At 40.2% G+C, this 20,206-nt stretch overlaps 1 protein-coding gene across 3 annotated transcripts; it reads left to right on the top strand.

Moving 5' to 3' along the window:
* The first annotated feature begins 758 nt into the window (after positions 1-758).
* On the top strand, positions 759-18,417 carry MYLIP (myosin regulatory light chain interacting protein). 3 transcript variants are annotated; one of them, XM_065052361.1, is made up of 8 exons: positions 1,317-1,395; positions 1,806-1,956; positions 2,141-2,331; positions 11,752-11,937; positions 12,701-12,898; positions 13,235-13,399; positions 16,276-16,696; positions 17,059-18,417. In XM_065052361.1, the coding sequence occupies exons 2-8, from the start codon at positions 1,915-1,917 to the stop codon at positions 17,146-17,148; spliced, it is 1,293 nt and encodes a 430-aa protein (XP_064908433.1). In that variant the 5' UTR covers positions 1,317-1,395; positions 1,806-1,914; the 3' UTR covers positions 17,149-18,417. The 3 variants fall into 3 exon arrangements, with proteins under 3 accessions (XP_064908432.1, XP_064908433.1, XP_064908434.1); XM_065052360.1 differs by lacking the exons at positions 1,317-1,395; positions 1,806-1,956 and adding an exon at positions 759-1,057; XM_065052362.1 differs by lacking the exon at positions 1,806-1,956 and having other exon boundaries at positions 1,334-1,773.
* Positions 18,418-20,206: the final 1,789 nt, after the last annotated feature.

Below are 20,206 nucleotides of genomic sequence, written 5' to 3' on the forward strand. Positions count from 1 at the left end.
CCACGGTATCACTTGGCTGGTCCTTCTTAATATTGCCAGATAATTCTTAAATTTTCCACATTTCCAGTGCTTTTGCATGCTGCATAACACAAAGCTGGGCCAAAGCCAGAGAGAATATAAGAGAGCGAGCATTAATCCAGATGTTATTTTTCCTTTCATTGAAAAGAAGTGTTTGCAAAGTTTACAGATGAGCCGTGAAAATATTTGGTTGCCTCATAGCTCATGGCCACTCGCTCTCAAGTCAACTTTGTAGAGAGTCCCTGCCGTTAGGTTTGGTCTCCACCTTCACTTAGAAGAACTTGTTTAGCTGCCATTTAGCCAGACATAATTCCAGGGTAAGCAGCACTGGGCTATTGCAGGTGGCGGTGGGTGAAGATAATTTGGGGGTGCTGGGTGCTGAAGAGGAAGAAAGCCCCGAGGGCGGGCTCCTTCGGGCAGCCAAGCCACGGCGGACAGGGGTTTTCCGCGCAGGGCAGGGCCCGGGACAGGGTACTTTCCGCACCGGGCAGAGGGGACAGCCCCGGAACGGGAGTGGTAGAGAGTCCCGCCGGCCGCCCGCGGCCCAACGTCCCGCCAGGGGGCGCCAGAGAGCGACCACAACAGACGCCCTCCCGGCCGCCGCCGTTTCCCAGGGCTGGCGGCGTTGATTGGTGGCTGCGGCGGCCCGCAGCGGTGAGCGGCGCCTCGTGATTGGTCCGCAGGTGCCGCTCGGAAAGGGGGAGGGGGAGACGGAGGGTATATGTGGAGGGAGCGGAGTCACCGGAGCGCAAGCACTAGGCGAGTGGGGGGTGGTTGGCTGGTTGTTGTAAGCGGCCGGGCGTGGGCGGCGGGCAGGGACGACTGCGTACCTTCCCTCAGCCCGTACCGACAGCTGTGATTTCCCGCGGGCAGCGGCAGCAACAGCCGCTCCGGGTGTCCGCCGTGGCAGCAGCAGCGGCGGCGGCGGCGGCGGCGCTGGCTGGCTCCAGCCATGCTGTGCTATGTGACCAGGCCGGACGCGGTGGTGATGGAGGTGGAGGTCGAGGCGAAAGCCAACGGCGAGGACTGCCTCAACCAGGTGAGGGGGCCGCGCTGCGCTCTCCTTCCCGCTGCCCTGCCGCCTTCCAGGGACGCGAAGGCTCGGCGTGGGCAGCGCAGACCGTTGGTGCCTGACAGACGGCGGGCGCGCGTCGCCCGTTCCTTGTCCCTCATACAGCGCGCAGGTGGGGGGCTGAGGGGGCGAGGGGCGCGGCGGCGCCAGCTCGCGGCGCCCCGGCCGTTGAGGGCGGCGGTGGCGCGGGGCAGGGCTGGGCGGCGGCGCGACCCTGCGCAGGGGCGGCCGCGGCCGTAGGGGCGGGGAGCCGGCGGGAGCCGCCGCAGTCTCCCCGCTTCTGTGGTGTGGTTTTGTTGTTTTAGGTTTTGTTTTTTTCTTTCTTTTTATTTTTTTTTTCCTCCATGCTGGATGCAGAAGTTGCTGCATGCCTTGCCTTGGGGCTCTCCGGCTCTTCTCCCTTCTCCTTTACAGTTTGCGTGGGAAGGGCAGGCCTCAGCCTCACGCTGCCGCCTGTTCGAACTGCCTCTGGGGTGGGGGGGAGGCACGAGTGGGACCCACCTGGCCCGGGCGGTGCCGAGTTGGCCCCCGTGGCCTGCTGGGGTTGTGCTGACTGGAGCCGTTGTCCAGGTGCTTTCGCCCTTCTGTCGCCTCGTTGTGGCTGCGGCGGCTGCTGTAGCAATGCTGGAGAGAGCCAAATGCAGCAGCCCGGTCTGTTGGTGGCATCTAAATAAAACTTCTGGGTTGTATATCTTTTTTTCTCCTCCTTTCCTAGAAAACTCCATGGCTGTGATGTTAAATAGATACAATCTTCTTTTGGAAATCCCCTCTTAAGTGCCTCTTCTGGGGATGAGAAGGGGGCTAGAATTTGACCATGGAAGTCCATGTCCTTTTTAACCAGTGGAGAAATTCCCCGTTTATTCTTGGTATTTGTTTACGTGTTATTTTGTACACAACTTAAAATCCAAGTGATTAAGTAATCTTTTGTATAATGTTGCTTACGGCAGGTTTTATTTTTTGTGTTTTTAAGTGAGCAGTCTGAAACAATACTTGATTCAGGTGATATTTTTCGGTGTTGTGGGCTCATTATGAAGAATGTCTTTCTTTCAGGTTTGCAGAAGGTTGGGAATTATAGAAGTTGATTATTTTGGACTGCAGTTCACTGGCAGCAAAGGGGAGAATCTGTGGCTGAATTTGAGGAACAGGATCTCCCAGCAGATGGATGGTTTAGCCCCTTACAGATTGAAATTAAGAGTCAAGTTTTTTGTAGAGCCGCATCTTATCTTACAAGAACAGACGAGGTAAGGTAAAGATGGTTGTAAGTAAATATAATTTATTACTTTGTTTTCAATTTCTGTAACTGATGGAAGTGATTACACACTGACCTTATTTCTTCCATCTTCTGGTACTCTTGGTTTGACTTTTCTTTGTAGTTTTAAAATCTTAGTGTTACTTAAATGTATTATTTGTTTTTGGAAAAAAAATATAAGAGACTGGTAATATTGTAAGTATTGTGTAGCTAACTCTGATGAACGTAGGTAATTCCATGAGCACTTATTGCTGAAATTAGAAGAAACTAAACTACCAGTAGCAAATTATGTATATGATTTTTGCATGTCCGATAGTAACCCCTGTTCAGTGGTGTTACTCTAGGTCGTTCTAAACTGCTGGTACAGAAAAGCAGGAAACAATTGCTCCCAAAGTGCAGAAAACTCGCAGAGTTCCTTTTTGTCTGGTGTTATGTTACAGTAACTTTCAGATAGCTACAGGCCCTTTGAGGCTACAAAAGAAACAGCTCTAATGCTGCTTCTGTGGCCAGTACTCTTAACTAAATTGTTATACTGTTATCCAGTCGTAAGAATTAGTCTTCTAAGATTAGTAGGGAACATTTGCGTTTTACTCGAGTTTGATTACTACATCAATAGACATAACTTTTAAAGAACTCTGAGCCACAGATGATATATTCAGTTCTGATCTTTCAGCTAATTTTTCCTGTTACATTTAGATAATACAGTTAATACAAATGGGACAAATCGAAAACAAGTGTCTGTATGATAATCTCAAAACATGTTTTCACTACTCAACTTTGTACTCTCAGAATGAAGGCCATGAATACAACAGAATATTTGTCTAAATAATTTGGTCAGAGGCTGACAGCATGATTTGCTGTTTATTTCATAGGAAAAAGGCTTTGAGTTAAGAGCATGCATGTATTGTTTTACTTTTTGAACTAATGTGCAGGGGTGTAACTTCTGGTAAGTGGTTTCAAGCTCATCAATCTAGTTCAAGTTTTCAGAATGCAATGGAGTTATACCATAGTTGTCCTATATAGTAGGTTTAGTTAGGTAAATACATCCTAACAAATTCCAGTATCAATGTACCTTGTTTTGGAAAAATCTGCTATCCATGGCATATTTTTAGACTCTTCTGGAATATTATCTTTAAAGAAACTTGTGCCATTGTTTAAATATTCTCAAGGAGAATAAGCATAAAACCAAAGAACAAAGGATTTTTATGTAGAACAAAAGGAGCAACATACCTGATGAGGCAGATTACCCTGAGCATGTTTGATGTGTGTACACACAGACAAACTGGGGTGAATCTGAGGAAACCCAAAGCTGATATGATTGGAATTTTTCTGCTATCCTTGATGAATGTTTGTTCAACTTTACAAGGTTTTTGCAGACACCTGAGTTCCTGCCTCCCAACACTGTCAATGCAAGACTTGGCAGGTTGGGCAAGTTAATGGAGAGCTTGAACTGGTGAAACATACCCCAGGGGCCTAAAAGACAGGTTTTGTAGCTAGAATATAACAGACCTTGTCTACCTACATCAAAGTAGCAAATACTTCTCCACTATAAAGATGACTTGAAAAGGCTGTAGGTGGGATAAGCTTTCTTTTATGTAGAAATTAAGACTGCTCTGAAGCTAATACTTTTGACAAACAATTTTAAAATTAATTGAGGCTCAGTCATAATAATATTAACATTCTGCTCTGGAAATATTTGCTTGTAATTTTGGAGAACAATGGGCATTGACACTATATTTAATGTCACTGTGTCCAACGAACATGAATACTTCTAAGGCTTCAGATAACCTGTTCAGTCTACATCCAGAGTATTTTTAGTATTCTTTCTATAAACAAATACAAGTTGTGAAGTAGTTTGCAATAGCAACCTTTTAGTTGTGTGTGCCCAGTCTACGTATAGCAGACCTAGAATTCCATAGTGCCTGTTGTCGATGTATATCTCTGTAGTGCTGACACTGTTTCAGTAGATTTTTTTTCTAGTTGTCTCCTTGAGGGTTTACATAGGCACATAAATATGCCTTTGTGTTTAGTTTGCATGTAAGTGTGTGTCGTATCAAGGATAAGACAAAAACACTTGTTAAACCTGTCACAGAGTTTTAAATCAATAGGTGTATCATATAACAGAACTGCAAGCATTAGCTGTACAGTTAGAGACAACACTTTTTCTTCCCTTTACTTGGAAAGTCAATGTGCTGGTCAGCAAAGAAATAGTGACAGATATTTTTGGTTTGCTTTAGCAGTTATGACCACAGCTGATGTATAGGGTGGTCTGGCAGAGTCTCCCAGATTTACTTTGTTGCCTCTGGTACTATTTTTAGATATAGATTAGATGCATGTTGAGACTGCTTTTGAAATCTGGGAAGCTGCAACTAATTCTGAATTTTGTTGGTATGCTTCACTGTGATTATAATAACAAGTGTTGTGACTGAGTTTTTACCTTTTTTTTCTACATACTTGGGAAGCTTTGTCAACCCTTGTTGTATGATCCTTATCTTGCACTTAAAGGTGTATGTAGCAATTTAATGTTCATGTTTCTACATGCTGTGTGAAAAGCTGATCTGGCAACTAAACATCAACCTCTGCTTCTGTTACCTTTAATCACTGTACAATCCAGTGCAAGATTGCAACGTCATGCATTTTTTTAATCTTTTGGAACAAAGCTGCCTTACTATTGAAGGCAGAACAGGGGTTACAGTTGTATCTTTGACCACTGTGGCAACAAACCACCTTCACCAAGTGTTTTGAGAATGGAAGAATTGCATGGGAAAAAAAACGCCTTACTACACTTCCTTTTTACAGGGTTAAAAGTGTTTTATTTCTATTGTACTTTGGATCTCAATTTCTAATTTTTTATTTGACTGCCTGGTACTGAATTTCACCACAGGATTTTGTAGTTTAGAATTGTTTTCAGGGGAATGAAAATGCTTCAGTGCAAGAATGCTATTCAAATTTAATCTGCTGCTGTCAACTAGAGTTCTATAAACAAGTCTGAAATGTGAACAGTGTGCTTCTTGTTTAGAAGAGTTTGGATAACTGTACGTTTTTTTGAATGGAAAATCGCATTGGCTTGAAAAGGACTGCTATCTTTTTTGCTTGAAGGTAAATGTGCTGCTAGTCCAAGATCTAAATCATAAGCTCGTCATGTCACATTTGCTTTCACTGTTTTCTGTATTTCTTGATAGGTAATGCAACAGTTAGTAAAAAGAAAAAAAAAAGGAAAAGTCAGGTTTTTGTCGGAATGATTTATGGGTGGGTTTTGTATCGAATTCTATGAGGCATTGAATTACGGTGAGGAGCTGCGACTTGGAGAACCGATGGTACTTCAGCTGATGGGGATTTTCGGGAGACGTTTTGGCGGGTGTAGAGCCGGGGCTTGCAGCGCTGCCGAGGGGCCGGGAGGAGCCGCGCTGCTGGCGCTCGGCCCGCGGGCTGCAGCCGGGGCTGCGCGCCGCCCCGCCGGGGTAACTCCAGGTCACTGGCTGCGAGTAACCTCTGCTGGCAGCTCCTCGGCGGGCCGGGCGAATCGGCGGCTGAGACGCTGGGACTTGGCCCGGGCAGCCCCAGGAACTCAACTCCTAATTGGCCTGCACCTCTGTCTCGGGGCAGAACTTTCTTCTGCGGTGGCGAAAAGCTTGCTTTGTGAAACACGTAGGAGTGAAGTGTTGGAACTTATAGCCACCTTAACAAGGAGAGTGTTTGCTGAACCGCACGGGAGGCAAATTGTGCCAAACGGTCGTCCAGGAGAACAATGGGTTTAAGTCTGGTACGATAAAGTCAATTTGCAGTGATTGCACAAAAGCTAAAAGACTTTAAAGTGAATCGCTTCTTGAGCAATGTAAAATTGACCCAGATGTACTTCAAAACGGGAGTTGTCTTGCATAACTTGACTGAAAATCGAATACTCGTATGTAAGCCATGACAATTTAAAATAACACACCAGATTCTAACAAGTTGCACAATCTCATGAAGCATTCAAAAGAGCTGTATTTTGCCAGCCTTGACATCGCTAATTATTGTTTTGGAAGCTGTTTGAAAGTTGTGTGTGATTCTGCCCCTGCCCCCCCTGCCCTGTGTCAGAATTATATTTACAAAGTACATTGTTTTTGTAGTGTTATCCAGTTGTATTGATGAATTAGTGAAAACTAAAAACTGTCTTGTAAAAATACTTTGAGCAGTTAGATACATGCAGTAGGTAGAAAAAAGAAAAACATCCAATTATCCTATAGTATTTGCTAGCCAGTGCAGCAATGTTGTTTTTGTTGTTGTTTTTTTTTTTTCAACATGCAATAAAAGCCTGTTGTAATAGACACCAGGGTGAGTTTAATGGATCTGTTTGTCTAAATCGGTTGAATTCCAGTTGGTAACCTTTCACCCACTCTTAGAGCAATAAGAACAGAGATACTGAGCAACATAATTGTAACTGTGCCTGGCTTTCCTTTTTCATAGGGAGTGGCATTATATAGGCTTTTAGAAACAGAACTCTCTTGCTAAGAGGTCCTCATCAATTTATATTTTTAGGGGAGAACAAAGCCTCTTAATTTTGATTCCTTTAGACTACAGAGTTGTCAATTTACTTCACAGTAGGAAAGAGTCTTACTCTGTGGTAAGGAGTGTCTTACCCAAAGAGAACAGTCCCCTTGGGATGTGTGCTAAGATCCTTGCCAGTAGTCTGGCAAGAGAATGGGTTCTTTTGGCTAGATTTCTAGTTTAGGAATCATTAGTCATATACAGATACTCTTATTGGTAAAGGATTGGAGTTTGTCACTTTTTCCACTGGCTAAGCTAACTTTAGAGATTAAAATTCTTAATATAGTCTTTAGATTTCTATTTGCCTTGTTTTCCTTTCCTTGATTGAAGTAGTAAAAACAAAGTTTTCAGCACAGAACTTGGAATCCTAATGCACATAATAATTTTCAATGAGTTAAGGAAATGAGAAATTAATCTTGTATTATGCATAATATATATATTATTATATATAATCTTGTATTATTTATACTCCCCACTTTCCATAGCACTTATTTTGTGGGGCTGTTATTGCCAATTCAGTTGGATGAACACTAACTAGGTTATCTGCCTCCTGAAGGAATTTCATTGTAGTGAAATACTGATATCCATTTTTGGTACTGGTGTTCAGTGTAATCAGTCCAGAGGGAGGCAAAAAGAGATTGATGCGACTTTACTTTGGTAACTGTATTTTTTTTGTAAAACGGGCCATCTGCTGAAATGTACTTAAAACCTTCTCTTTCTACAGCATTTGTATAAAATTATTTATGTGCAGCTAAAATACATTAATCACACTGTGCATTTTATTTTACTAAGTGTTTTAATATGCCCACAGAACTTAAATTATATGAAAAGCACTGTGGCAAAAATAAGAATTAAATTAATATAAAATTGCCAGTGTAACTAGTGCTTGAGGAAAGCATGTGATCCTGTTCTAATTCTAAAACTGCTTTTCTTTTGGAACAGAAGAAATTCTGCCTGGCCAGTGGCTAATGAGGTATAGTTATGGGAAACTTGATGCTTTGTATTTTGTCAGTGTTTCTATGTCGTTTTGAACTACCAAACTCAAAGGAAATATTCTGGAACTGAAAACAGAGGACTATTGAGCTAGCATGAGGTCTAGGGGGGGAAACTTAATACTCGTTTAGGTTATATAGACTGTCTTTTGTACTAACACTGTTATGTGTAGAACTCAGGCTGCAAGTGCAATGGCAAGTTAGGCTGTTTCTTAAAGCTGCTGCTAGTTGTTCAATGTCCCAACATGTCTAGGAGATGTTAAGGTGACTAGGAGCCACAACAATCGGTTGGTAAAGTTCAGAGTTGCAAAGACTTGCTTTCTGTGAAGATTTAAAGATGAAATGAAATTTTGGCAAGTGCAGTAAAAAGCTGATGAATGTGCTAAGAGAATTTTGGGGCAGGGGTAGAAAACATACCTTTGTGTGACTTGAGTTACTTTTCAAGTTTATAACAGGTAATATTACTGTATTGTGTATAGCTGAAGTGGTGGATGATGCAGAAACAGAAACAATTAGTTTCTTATATAGTGGTCAAACTAAGTCTACCAGCAATGTCCGAAATGTAACTTTTAAAGGACTTCAATTATAAACAGTTCAATTTTCAGTTTTAAAGTGGGTAACTGTTTTAAAATGTGCTAGGTAAAAAAAAAAAATCCCTTAAGCATAAAATACACTGAAATAATTTCTCAAAAAACCTGAGTACCCTTTTACTGCACAACCTATCTTTAGAGGTGGGAAAAGCTTTAATGATGTTTTTTTTTCATTATATATAGAGATTCCTAGAGAGGAGACAGTGGATTGACTGCTATTAAGTGATTGGATCACCATCTAATTTACAAAAACTTAGCTAAATGTTTTCTAGTAACTAATAGAAACTGTAATATGACCAGGTTTTTAACAGACACACTGCTGGGTCATTTAGGCTTTGCAGAATTAGATAAGGAACTCCCTCAAGGCTCTTAATCCTTTTGTTTTGCTTGACTGTATTCAACAATTTTAAAAGTATTTTGAGCCTTAAACAGGCAAAGTAACATGCATTTAAGTTTTATGTTTTAAAAAAAAAAAAAAAGAAAGAAAAATCTGCTTTTATCATCAGATTCTGGCTGGTGTGTCATGTTTTGATCCTTGAAAAGGGATGATTTTGCAATGGATATTAATATAGCTTTGGAGAAATGCAACCTTAGGCTGGATAGGCAAATTGGAATCTGCACTAATCAGAATAACTTTCAGATGTATAAAATGTTTGCAACCCTCACTGTATTTCAATTTCTAGATGCTTTTTCTTCCTCAAACACACCGATAGACTCAAAATAGAAAAAAACAACAGTATGAAGTCATTCACTGTCATTCAAAAACTAAATTGACTAGCAGGCCCTATGTTAACTGGTTTCTGACCTATTCATTATGGAAGAGGTTAGGCAATGGGCTGGGGCCAGCAATAGGTTTTTTAGGTGCAGACTGATGACCTTGTGAAATGGACTGTTAAATACAAGTGGTTTTCTCTGTTTTCTCAGACTCAACAGAATAGTTTACCATAGTGTAAGCCAGATCATGAACTTGCATAGTTTTAGTTACTTCGCAGTTATTGTCCCTTTTATATGCCCTACCATGGTCCACTTTATCAGAAAAACGCAAAGTAGCGTAGTCCCTATAAGATGTTTTATTTTGTGATAGTTACAGGAAGTTACTGCATGTTAGGTAATGTGATGCTATTTCACATTGTACTTTAAACTTTTTTGTCTACCTGTGCCATTACTGTCTTTTTAGTAATGGAATGTGACAAACCATGCCTCTACTGTAGTTGGTTCTGTATTTGCAGGAGCAGTCTTTTCTTTCAGCTTCCCTGTTGAAGTCAATAAAAGGTCTTCACAGCAAGGGGAGAAGACAGACTCTTCCCTGTGTAGTCAGTGCTGTAGTGTGTATAAAATAAACTGAAGATACAGCATTTAGGTATGGGTAGTTGTAAACATGTGTCAGCTAATGAGGAGAAAATTGTCAGATGTTTCTTTGAAATACTGCATGTGTAATTAGCACACATTTATAATGAGTAGAAAACCTGTTCTGGTAGTAATAGATTAGAGGTGCATGAAAAGCTGTTTATTTTATGAAATGTTGATTGGAATTAGGGAGAGACCTATTATTTGAATCTATTTTGGACACAGTGTTATTAATTTGTCAAATACTTTGTCTGGATTGATGGACTGAATCCCAAAAGAAGCACGTACAAGCTATACATTTTAAAAGCCATTCTGTGGCCCAAGCCAAAAAGTTATGAATTGGCAAAGTAGGAGAAAGGGATTGGAGAAGAGGTTTGGGATTTACTCCAAGAAAAGCCTAAACAAGAAATAACCTGCTAACAGTGGAGACAATTGTACTGTCTGAAGTTCTGGTCCCCTTGTCACCCATATTTATATCCTGCACAGACTGAGGATGTTCACTTCTACCAGACCCCCGCTAGAATTGTTGAATTGTAGATTGATGTCTGGACATTCGAAGGATGCAATTAAGCACTTGTGTCAAAACTGTAGTGAAGCTCTAGCATGCTTCAAACTGCTTGCAAAGGGAGATGTTGGGCCTGTGACTTGCTGCAGGAAATGCATTGTGGAGCAGCTTGTGGGATAATGTAATATCCATTATTTTCTGATCACAAAAGTTCTCCATCTTTTGTGCCAGTATTTTCTTAGCTGCAGCATTTACTGTGGTAGAGCTAAGAACAAACACAAATTTTGCAAGTTATGTAATTGCTCATAGTGCTGAAAAAGTACCCGTTTGCCCTGTTGTACATGTAATTGCAGAGCACTACAACAGACAAATATAATATGTTATACAAAATTGCTGTTGAAAGGAAAGTTAATTGCTTCCTAGCATCTTCAACTTCAGTGATGAGTGATTCAGTATAGCTTTTTAAGAAAAGTAGACTACACTTAATTTTAGAAAAGTAAACTATAAATGTCCTGTAAGTGTGAAAGCTAAGACATATCCCTGGGGGTGCTAGGCTTCATTTATTGGAAGTTTTTTTTCAGCGATATGTAACTACTTCTGCATCTGTTTTCTGTATGTTGAGTCTTATGAACAAATGGTAAGAAATTTATATATTGTCTTCCTTGAGGGGAGGTAAAGAAGAATTTCTACAAGATTGACTATAGGGGAAATTAGCATGGTGCTGGTGGTGGGGATTTTGATTTGTCTAATTAATTGACATATTAGATAAATTCACGAAGTTATTCTTAATTTCAAGCTAGTTGTCAAACCTGCCTTGATCCCAAGTACAGGGGTTGGTCTGACAAATATGCAGTAGATGCTTTTGTATTTCATTCCACAGTGCCTTTTCAGATGTTTCAAGTTGTTCTGTTAATTGTGTCACTGGCAAAAGCACCATCTTCTCTTTGACTATGGTGGCAGAGGCATTTCTACTGTGTGTAGAGAATATATGGCTTCTCCTGCTGCGTGATAGACATGTGTATGCTGTTCTGAGCTGCTCTTCCCAAATTTGCTTTTGTGAAGTGCAGAATAACTTGTAAATGGCAACCGAAGACATTTAAACATAGCAAACTAGTCCAAACATATTTCATTTATTTTGCTCACTAAATTGAAATTACTTGGTGACTTAGATATTAAAGCAGTTCTTAAGAGCATGATATTAAAGCATTCATTTCTTTTAATAGTGCTTTTTGATACCACCTTCAGTTGTAACCTCATCTTTAAGTGTAAGTTAATAATAAGATGGAGGCCCTTTTCTTTCCCTTCTGCCAGACTTTCTGTACTTGGTACCTTCACTGTAAATCCTTGATTACTGAAATAAGGGTTACCAAACAGATGTTATTTGATACATATCTTGATTACAAAGACTTTTTAATGTGTTGTGTAAGCAAGCATTTCTGATTGCATTGCAGGCATATGTTTTTCTTGCATATAAAAGAAGATCTTCTTGCTGGTAATCTTCAGTGTTCTTCAGAGCATGCAATTGAACTTAGTGCATTGCTGGCACAGATGAAGTTTGGAGATTATAACCAGAACACTGCCAAGTACAACTATGAGGAGTTGTGTGCGAAAGAGCTCACCACTACCATTTTGGAGAGGTAAAAAGAGCACCATGAAATATGCTTTTGGTCTCCAAAAAAGGTTAAGATTTTATTATGTCCTGAATTGCTGATGCTATGTAGTATCTTGTGTTGTTTTAAAAAAAAAAAAAATGTAAATAGCTTTGGAGATCAAAATACAACCTGAATGTTTTATCTGATGTTCTGGTTTCATTTTTTTAAGCTCAAGGATGACTATTTATTTGTTTGAAAAGCAAAAACAGTTAAACTCTGGTACTTGGGGAAATACAGGTATCTAAATATGTGGAGCAGGGTAGTCAAATTGCAATTATGTCTTAGACCTACACTTGAGAAAAAATTATCAAGAATTTATCTGGCTTAGTGTCCTTACATTGGGAAGAGGATTCCCAAAACACCTTCATGGCTCAGTTCCTGAATGTCAAGGAAGTTTAAGTGTGTTGTGGTAGTCTGTAGGTTTGTTTGTTTTAGTTTTAAACTTAGTGGTTGTTCAGGTAAATATGATGGGGGAGGGATGGTTAGTTGGAAAGTCTTGATTACATGTAGCTTTTAAATCTCTAAGCAAATGCAGAATATTGTCTCCTGAACATTCTCTGGATATTTGGGTAGTTCTCAGTACTTCCCAATTCATGATTACTGGGAATCTATAGCCAGATAAAGCAGGTCAGCAGCATTTATTAATCTGTTTAACTAGGTCATCTAAAAACCTATGTTAAAACAAGCTGCTGATAATAATGGCATATACTTGAGTTATTTCACCTATTCTTAATGTTTTTATCAACAGCATTATTGCAAAGCACAAGGAGCTAGAAGGTTTAAGTCAAGCTTCTGCTGAATACCAGGTTCTACAGATTGCTACAACGCTAGAGAACTATGGCGTAGAGTGGCACTCAGTAAGAGATAGTGAAGGGCAAAAACTCCTTATTGGTGTTGGACCCGAAGGCATATCCACCTGCAAAGATGACTTCAGTCCTATCAACAGGTATGTGTTTTGTGAAACCATTTCCATCTTCCATTTTTCAGAAGTACTGAGCATGCCTCTGTTTTTTACATAGATGTAAAATGCCTGCTCTAAGAATTAGTAAAAGGAGATATTGAAATGTAGGGTCTGATGGCACTACCTGCTTACAATCAATATGACAACTGTCCTTAATGCTCTTGATTTTGAAATGTATTTTTGAGGCAGCATCTTCAATCTAGCATTACATACAGCAGTCAGATATCATTGTAACTCCTGATAAAAGCACACTGGAGCAGTTTGTGAAAAATGCCCTTATCCTTAAAAGCTAAGTAACCTTTCTTTTATATTTGTTTTTAGGATTGCTTATCCTGTTGTTCAAATGGCAACTCAGTCTGGGAAGAATGTATATCTGACTGTTACCAAGGAGTCTGGTAATAGTGTAGTTCTCTTGTTTAAAATGATCAGTACAAGGGCAGCAAGTGGACTCTATAGAGCAATTACAGAGACACATGCGTTTTACAGGTCAGTATTGCCACTAGAGTCAACTGCTGCTGCTCTTCTCCACAGCATTTGAATTAAGTGCTTAAGTAACCAGCAATGTGACTGCATGTCAGAAATACACCGCCACATTTCGTTGTCTTCACAGCCTCTGTTTTCCTCCTAAGTCCAGAAGCTGAATGTGTTTTTGCTGCTTTCCATTTTGTGGGCTGTGGGAGTACAGGACAAGTAGCCAAAATTTCTCAGTCTGTGACTGAATAACAGCACTTCAGAATATTAACAGTGTTCTTGAATACTTTGTAAACAATACATATGTTGTTTTCTCCTTATCTGAGAGGGAGGATGAGAGAGCAAAGGAGAAGAAAGATTGCCTTTCAAAATATGCAGGTGTAGTTCATATCACAGAATGGCTGGGGTTGGAAGACACTTCTGGAGATCTAGTCCAACCTACCTGCTAAAGCAGGTTCACCCAGAGCAGATTGCACAGGAATGCTTCCAGGTTGGTTTTGAATGTCTCTGGAGAAGGGGACGCCACAATCTCTCTGGGCAACCTGTTACAGTGCTGTGTCACATGTACTCCTTGTTTCTCCTTTATTTGGTTCCTGCAGTTGCTAGAAATAATCTGTATGCTGCCTTCCCATCCCGTGTATTTAAATCTTCCTACAATTCTTCTGTTCTTGCTCACACGCCCAGAATTGTTTCATGCCAGCAGCTATCCATTGTCTTTATCCTGTAATTTTTTTTTTTTTCTTGAGGTGGGAGTGCTGTGCTCATTTGGTTGATTTTTAACCCCTTTTCATTGCTGCCATGAGGTCCAGCACTGATCAGTAAAACTTAGTGGTGTTTTCTCTAAATTAACTACCATGTTTCAGTTGCTTTGTAGAAGAATTGGACTTGAAGCATAGGAAAGTACATATACTAGGCAAAGACCTGCACAGCTTCTCAAACTAGATAATTTTAATGCAGTTACAGCAATTACCACAATTAACACAGCTAGTTGGAGGCCTGTATCTAGCAGAGTGCCTCAAGGGTCAGTACTGGGGCCTGTATTATTCTATATATTCGTCAATTATTTGAATGAGGGAATAGTGTACTATCAGCAAGTTTGCTGATGACACGAAGCTGGGAGGAGTGGCTGACATGCCAGAAGGCTGTGCTGCCATCCAGCGGGACCTGGACAAGGCTGGAGAGTTGGGCAGGGAAAAATTTAATTAAATATAACAAGGGAAAGTATGGAGTCTTGCATCTGGGTAGGAACAACCCCCAGGTTCAAGTGTAAGTTGGGGAATGACCTATTAGAGAGGGGAAAGGGACCTGGGCGTCCTGGTGGACAGCAGGATGACCATGAGCCAGCACTGTGCCCTTGTGGCCAGGAAGGCCAATGGCATCCTGGGGTGTATTACAAGGGGGGTGGTTAGTAGGTCGAGAGGTCCTCCTTCCCCTCTACTCTGCCCTGGTGAGACCACATCTGGAATATTGTGTCCAGTTCTGGGCCCCTCAGTTCCAGAAGGACAGGGAACTGCTGGAGAGGGTCCAGCACAGGGCAACAAAGATGGAGTGGAGCATCTCCCTTATGAGGAAAGGCTGAGGGAGCTGGGTCTCTTTAGCTTGGAGAAGAGGAGACTGAGGGGTGACCTCATTCATGTTTACAGATATATAAAGGGTTAGTGTCACAAGGATGGAGCCAGGCTCTTCTCGGTGACAACCAATGATAGGACAAGGGGTAATGGGTACAAACTGGAACACAAGAGGTTCCACTTAAATTTGAGAAGAAACTTCTTCTCAGTGAGGGTGACAGAACACTGGAACAGGCTGCCCAGGGAGGTTGTGGAGTCTCCTTCTCTGGAGGCATTCAAGACCTGCCTGGACACCTTCCTGTGTAACCTCATCTAGGTGTTCCTGCTCCAGCAGGGGGATTGGACTAGATGATCTTTTGAGGTCCCTTCCAATCCCTAACATTCTGTGATTCTAGTTGCCTTTCTAGCTACTGCAGCTAATCAACAGCCAACCACTGCTTACTTTGTGAACCTGATGTTAGGTCTTCTTCTGTTCTGTAGTTATAAGCACTTGCACTGCTGGTTTGCACTCTTCGTATGCTTTTGACACAAAGCATTATATAATCTCTTAGACAGTCTTAACTTTTTGAACTTGGTGTCTGCTTGTAACTTTTGCTGTCCTTTCCAGTCTTTGGTTTTTAACTTAAGCAGAATTTTAGTTAGGCAATAGCTTAGACTGTGGACCTTAGGCCTAGCAAGGCTGTAGTCCTTGTTTTCTGTGTTAGTCTTTACTTTCTAGAGAAGTGATATGCCTTAATAGGCTTCTGCAGACTTAACTATATCACTGAAATGTGTGAAAAGCATGGTTTAGGGTAGCTGAAATACTCAGTGGCAAATACAAATGGCTGAATTTTCTACGCTGGTTTCCTTCAGATGATATAAAGTACTGAGTGGAAATTTGGTTAAAGATATTATTTGACTCTATGCTAAAATTTTTTTGAGAACCTGTTTAAAGAGGTGTTATGCCAAAGACTATTAAATGGAATTCTTTAATGCAATGTTTAGAAATTACCATGTAAAGAAGTGCTGCCAAACTGAACTGTGGATTAAGCAAGAATGGCTATTTATATTATCATAATGTCTTAAGTTCCTTCCGTAGGCCGACCCCATTTTACCAGACAAGTCACCTGTTAGAAGATGTCAAATAACTGTTACTTTTCCATTTTACACTTTTCAAAGAGTTGTCATGCAAACCACATTCAATAGTTTAAATATTATCTTGGATTGCTCTATTTGCTTTAATTTCAGTGCTGTTACTTCAAACTTCAACTTTGGAAACAGATTATTGTAGGCATAGGTTTATTGGTATTAACTAACCACATTTGTATTTGTCCTGTTTTATAGGTGTGACACTGTCACCAGTGCTGTCATGATGCAGTATAGTCGGGACTTAAAGGGCCACCTAGCATCTCTATTCCTGAATGAAAACATTAATCTTGGTAAAAAATATGTCTTTGACATAAGAAGAACGTCAAAAGAAGTTTATGATCATGCAAGGAGAGCTCTTTATAATGCTGGCATTGTGGATCTTGTTTCAAGAAGTGACCAAACACCACCGAGTTCCCCCCTTAAGTCTTCTGAAAGTAGCATGAACTGTGACAATTGTGAGGGTCTTAGCTGCCAGCAAACAAAAGCTCTGCAAGAGAAGCTGCGGAAGCTAAAGGAGTCCATGCTTTGTATGGTGTGTTGTGAAGAAGAAATAAATTCGACCTTTTGTCCCTGTGGCCACACAGTATGCTGCAAGACCTGTGCTGCCCAATTACAGGTAATTGCAATGCCATTAAGATGGCAGTTAACAAATATGTGGAAGTTTTGGGTTTCTGTATATTTAAGTCATGGATTAATATGCTTACATTGATATTCTAGTAAAACTCACTAGCTTAATTTTGTTTGTGGTAAAGTAATTCTGAATATTATTGTGTTTAGATACATTTGAAAGATAAGCTTTAGCTGTGCTGACTTGCAGTGATGGTGAAAATTAGCTGCATATTTCTCACAATACCTTGTTTTAAATATGGAGATGATGGTAAAGTGCTTTATTATTGTGTACACAGAGGGAAGTCTCCAGTATGTGTAGAGACTCTCAAATATGAAGTAAACTAATTTCCTAATGTTTTTCCTTTCCAGTTGTGTCCTGTTTGCAGATCTCGTGTAGAGCATGTCCAGCATGTGTACTTGCCAACCCACACCAGTCTTCTCAATCTGACTGTGATATGATCCACCCATCATGTACTTTTAAACTGCACTAATATGAAACGCAACCATTGATTGTGAAGAAGGCAATGACTCTTGACACCTATCCATGATCAAAAGCAAAAATACTGCATTTTTTTAACATAAATATTTTTGGTTCAGCATGTCCAAAGTGGTTTGGGATATCTTTTGAGAGAAGTGTAATCAATTCATGTTCCTTTAAAGGAGAATGATGCGTATGTTTGTAGCATGGTGGCGTTGCCAAAAAGCTAGGTAACCCTGGAGAAATGTGGTGTATGCATATTGATATACCCAGCAAGAGCAACGCAGCCTTTTGTTTTACACTTTCTAAATCCCTTTTAGTACAGTTGCTCCATTTATTTTAATAGTAAGACTAGCTTTTACAAATAACAGTTTAGTATGGCTCATAGTTTCTGCTTTTAGTAAACCGCTTTAAAGAGGAGAGAACTTCTTTTATTAAAAGTTGTTTCTTAAGCTAAAGTTACAGCCCTTCATCAAGCAGCTGTGTTTAATTCATAATTCTGTTAAACAGAGGAACAATTCTGGGAGAATAGCTTTGGAAGGGTAGGACAAGCTTGTTAATCTTGAAGTGTTGAGGGTGGGTTAGGAGAGTCCCATGGAAGTACTGTTGTGGGACTTCACTCATAGCTCTCAGTGAGCACAGTACTCCCATGTTTCCCATGTCCAACTTGGCTGATGGTCTGGGGAGCTGTAGTGAGCTGCCCTTTAAGTTGGCTTTATTTTTGGAGACTGATTTTTAAACTACTAAGCATGTACCATTAATTTCTACAATAAGGGTTGTGTATAATTTTAAATGCTTTCTTCAGTTCACATCTTTATTGGGTAGGTCATTTCCTGCTAAAATTTTTTCATCTCCACCCCCCTACTTGGGCATTTTGGGCTCTGGTTTCCTAGTGTATTCTCCAGGGTACAGAGGGAACTAGAGACCATGTTTGGGTGCAATACTGGCTTAATCAAAGCTAGAAAAGTACACTGTCACTTTACTGAAATTTTCTGACTATACTTTTCATATTGCCTTAATGTAGCAGTAATATGTGTTTATGCATCTGTTTCTTTGCACAGACATTTTGTCAAAATATTAAAACTCTACTTTTTTATGACACATTAGCATATAAACCTTACTCTGAAAAGGTATTTATTTTTTCACTTTGTAAAGAAAATTTTGTTTCCTCATGAAGCAAGAGCTTTGTCCTATATCGTAGGCAACTTCTGTCTTTTTATATATTCAGATTAATAAACAACTTAAAAATCTGCCTTGTGTTACCAATAACTTATCTGAGGCATTCCTGAAGTGAAAATCCAGTATGAAGTATTTGCATGTTTATTATATTTAATGTTATTTTATGGGGTAATGAAATTTGAGTGCATGCAAATTTCAAGGGAGGGAAGAAAATTCACATGATATGATCACCTTTGTTCAGGCAGTGTATTTTAAAACAACTGACATTCCAACTGTAAAATAGCCTTCAGAATTAATTTTGTGAAGAACTTTCCTACAGGAAATTGTCCCAAACATATGGTGTATATTCCAGTGAGAAGAGAAATGAAAAAAAATGCAGCTTGAGAGTTGAGAGTTTCAGCAGTCCTGTCTAGGAAAGTTCTTAATTATGGATGTGTTTGCATATTTCTTTTGGCTGAAGCTATTCATATTTACTAACTTATGACTCTTTCACATTCTTGAAGAGTTGGTGCTTGAGCACTTCTGGCATGGTCCTCTGGATTCCCCCCCACCAGTAAGCTGAAGGGTGTATGATGGTGCTGTGATCAGACCAAAGCTCTGTGGAATCCAGGGGCCTCTATTCTGGCAAGTGAGAACTGAAGTCACTTAACTGTGACCCTTTAAAATGAGTTTAATGCTATCTAAACCAGATTATTACAGAGTAGTATGTCTTGTTGTCAGGACAGTTCATCAGGGATTGACGCTTAGACCCTGGACCTAAAATAATGCTGCTGATCAGGGAATGGCAAAGGTGGCTGGCAGCCAGGCAACACATTCTGAATACAAAAACTGTTTGTCTCAGTGTCAAATGCATTCAAGCACAAGGTAACTTACCCTCTTAGAGATTAATATTTCATCTCAAAAAGGGGGTGCTACTGAATTAACTTTCAAAGATGACAGAAGTTCTGAAGAAAAGTTGTTGTTCCTATATGCCATTTACAGGAAGGAATGGGTATATAAGTGTTTTCAAGAAGATTGTATGCAGCTACTGTACAATAGTGCTAAAGCCAACCTTCCTCGCTTCCAATATTATTGTTCTATACTAACAATTATATTAGTAATATCTAATCCATCATCCTATGGCAGCTGGCTGAAATGGATTGTAAATTATCATAAATAGATGTTAATACAGGCATCTGATTTAAAGCATTCAACAAGATCAAGCTGATAGGCATTAACTCCAGGTCCTTATAATTAAATAGGCTGTGTAATTAGACATCCCTGACAAAAATAATTCCAGTAGTTAAAACTCTAATCAAGGTGGGGTTTGACAGGTTGTATGGCATAGGTGGAAATTGGATGAAGCCTATGATTTCTATAAACATCTGCTGCCTGGTGTTGAGAAGCTATGCAGCAGGTCAAGCAGAAGCACGGAGATACAGGTCCAGACATGAGTCTGACACATCCTGGTTATATCCAAGACTGCTGGGAGTCTGGTTATGCACTGGTGTGAGGCACAAGCAGAGACTAAAAGGCTTTTTTTCCAGTTAGGAGGAGTGGGGTCAGTACATCAGTATACTCTACAACTGGTGTGGTTTTAACAGAATGCTATGACCTGTTCTGAGAACAGACCACCAGGTAGCCTCTTTTGAGTGTTGCCAATCACTAAAAGCCTTTCTTGGTTTATATGTAAAATCTAATATGATGCAAAACAAAAGAATAACTTTGATTTGTTCACAGACAGCTTTCTTCAGAAGCATTGTTTGAAATGTAGTTGCTTATGCTGTGCTAGCAGAGTTGGGCTTAACCCTCCAAAACTGCTGTGGATTGCTCAATGTTTGCAGTTCCAGTGTGCTGTTTACTGTAAGTACTGTGTCCAAT

This window comes from Columba livia, chromosome 2, assembly GCF_036013475.1.
Source record: "Columba livia isolate bColLiv1 breed racing homer chromosome 2, bColLiv1.pat.W.v2, whole genome shotgun sequence".
In the NCBI taxonomy this organism is placed as follows: Eukaryota; Metazoa; Chordata; class Aves; order Columbiformes; family Columbidae; genus Columba; species Columba livia.

Bases quoted from the DNA above. Each gene is read 5' to 3' on its own strand.
- MYLIP (XM_065052360.1), top strand. From the start codon at position 971: ATGCTGTGCTATGTGACCAGGCCGGACGCGGTGGTGATGGAGGTGGAG. The intron at 2,332-11,751 runs GTAAGGTAAAGA...ATTGCATTGCAG, and splicing joins ATCTTACAAGAACAGACGAG to GCATATGTTTTTCTTGCATA. The intron at 13,400-16,275 runs GTCAGTATTGCC...CCTGTTTTATAG, and splicing joins GAGACACATGCGTTTTACAG to GTGTGACACTGTCACCAGTG.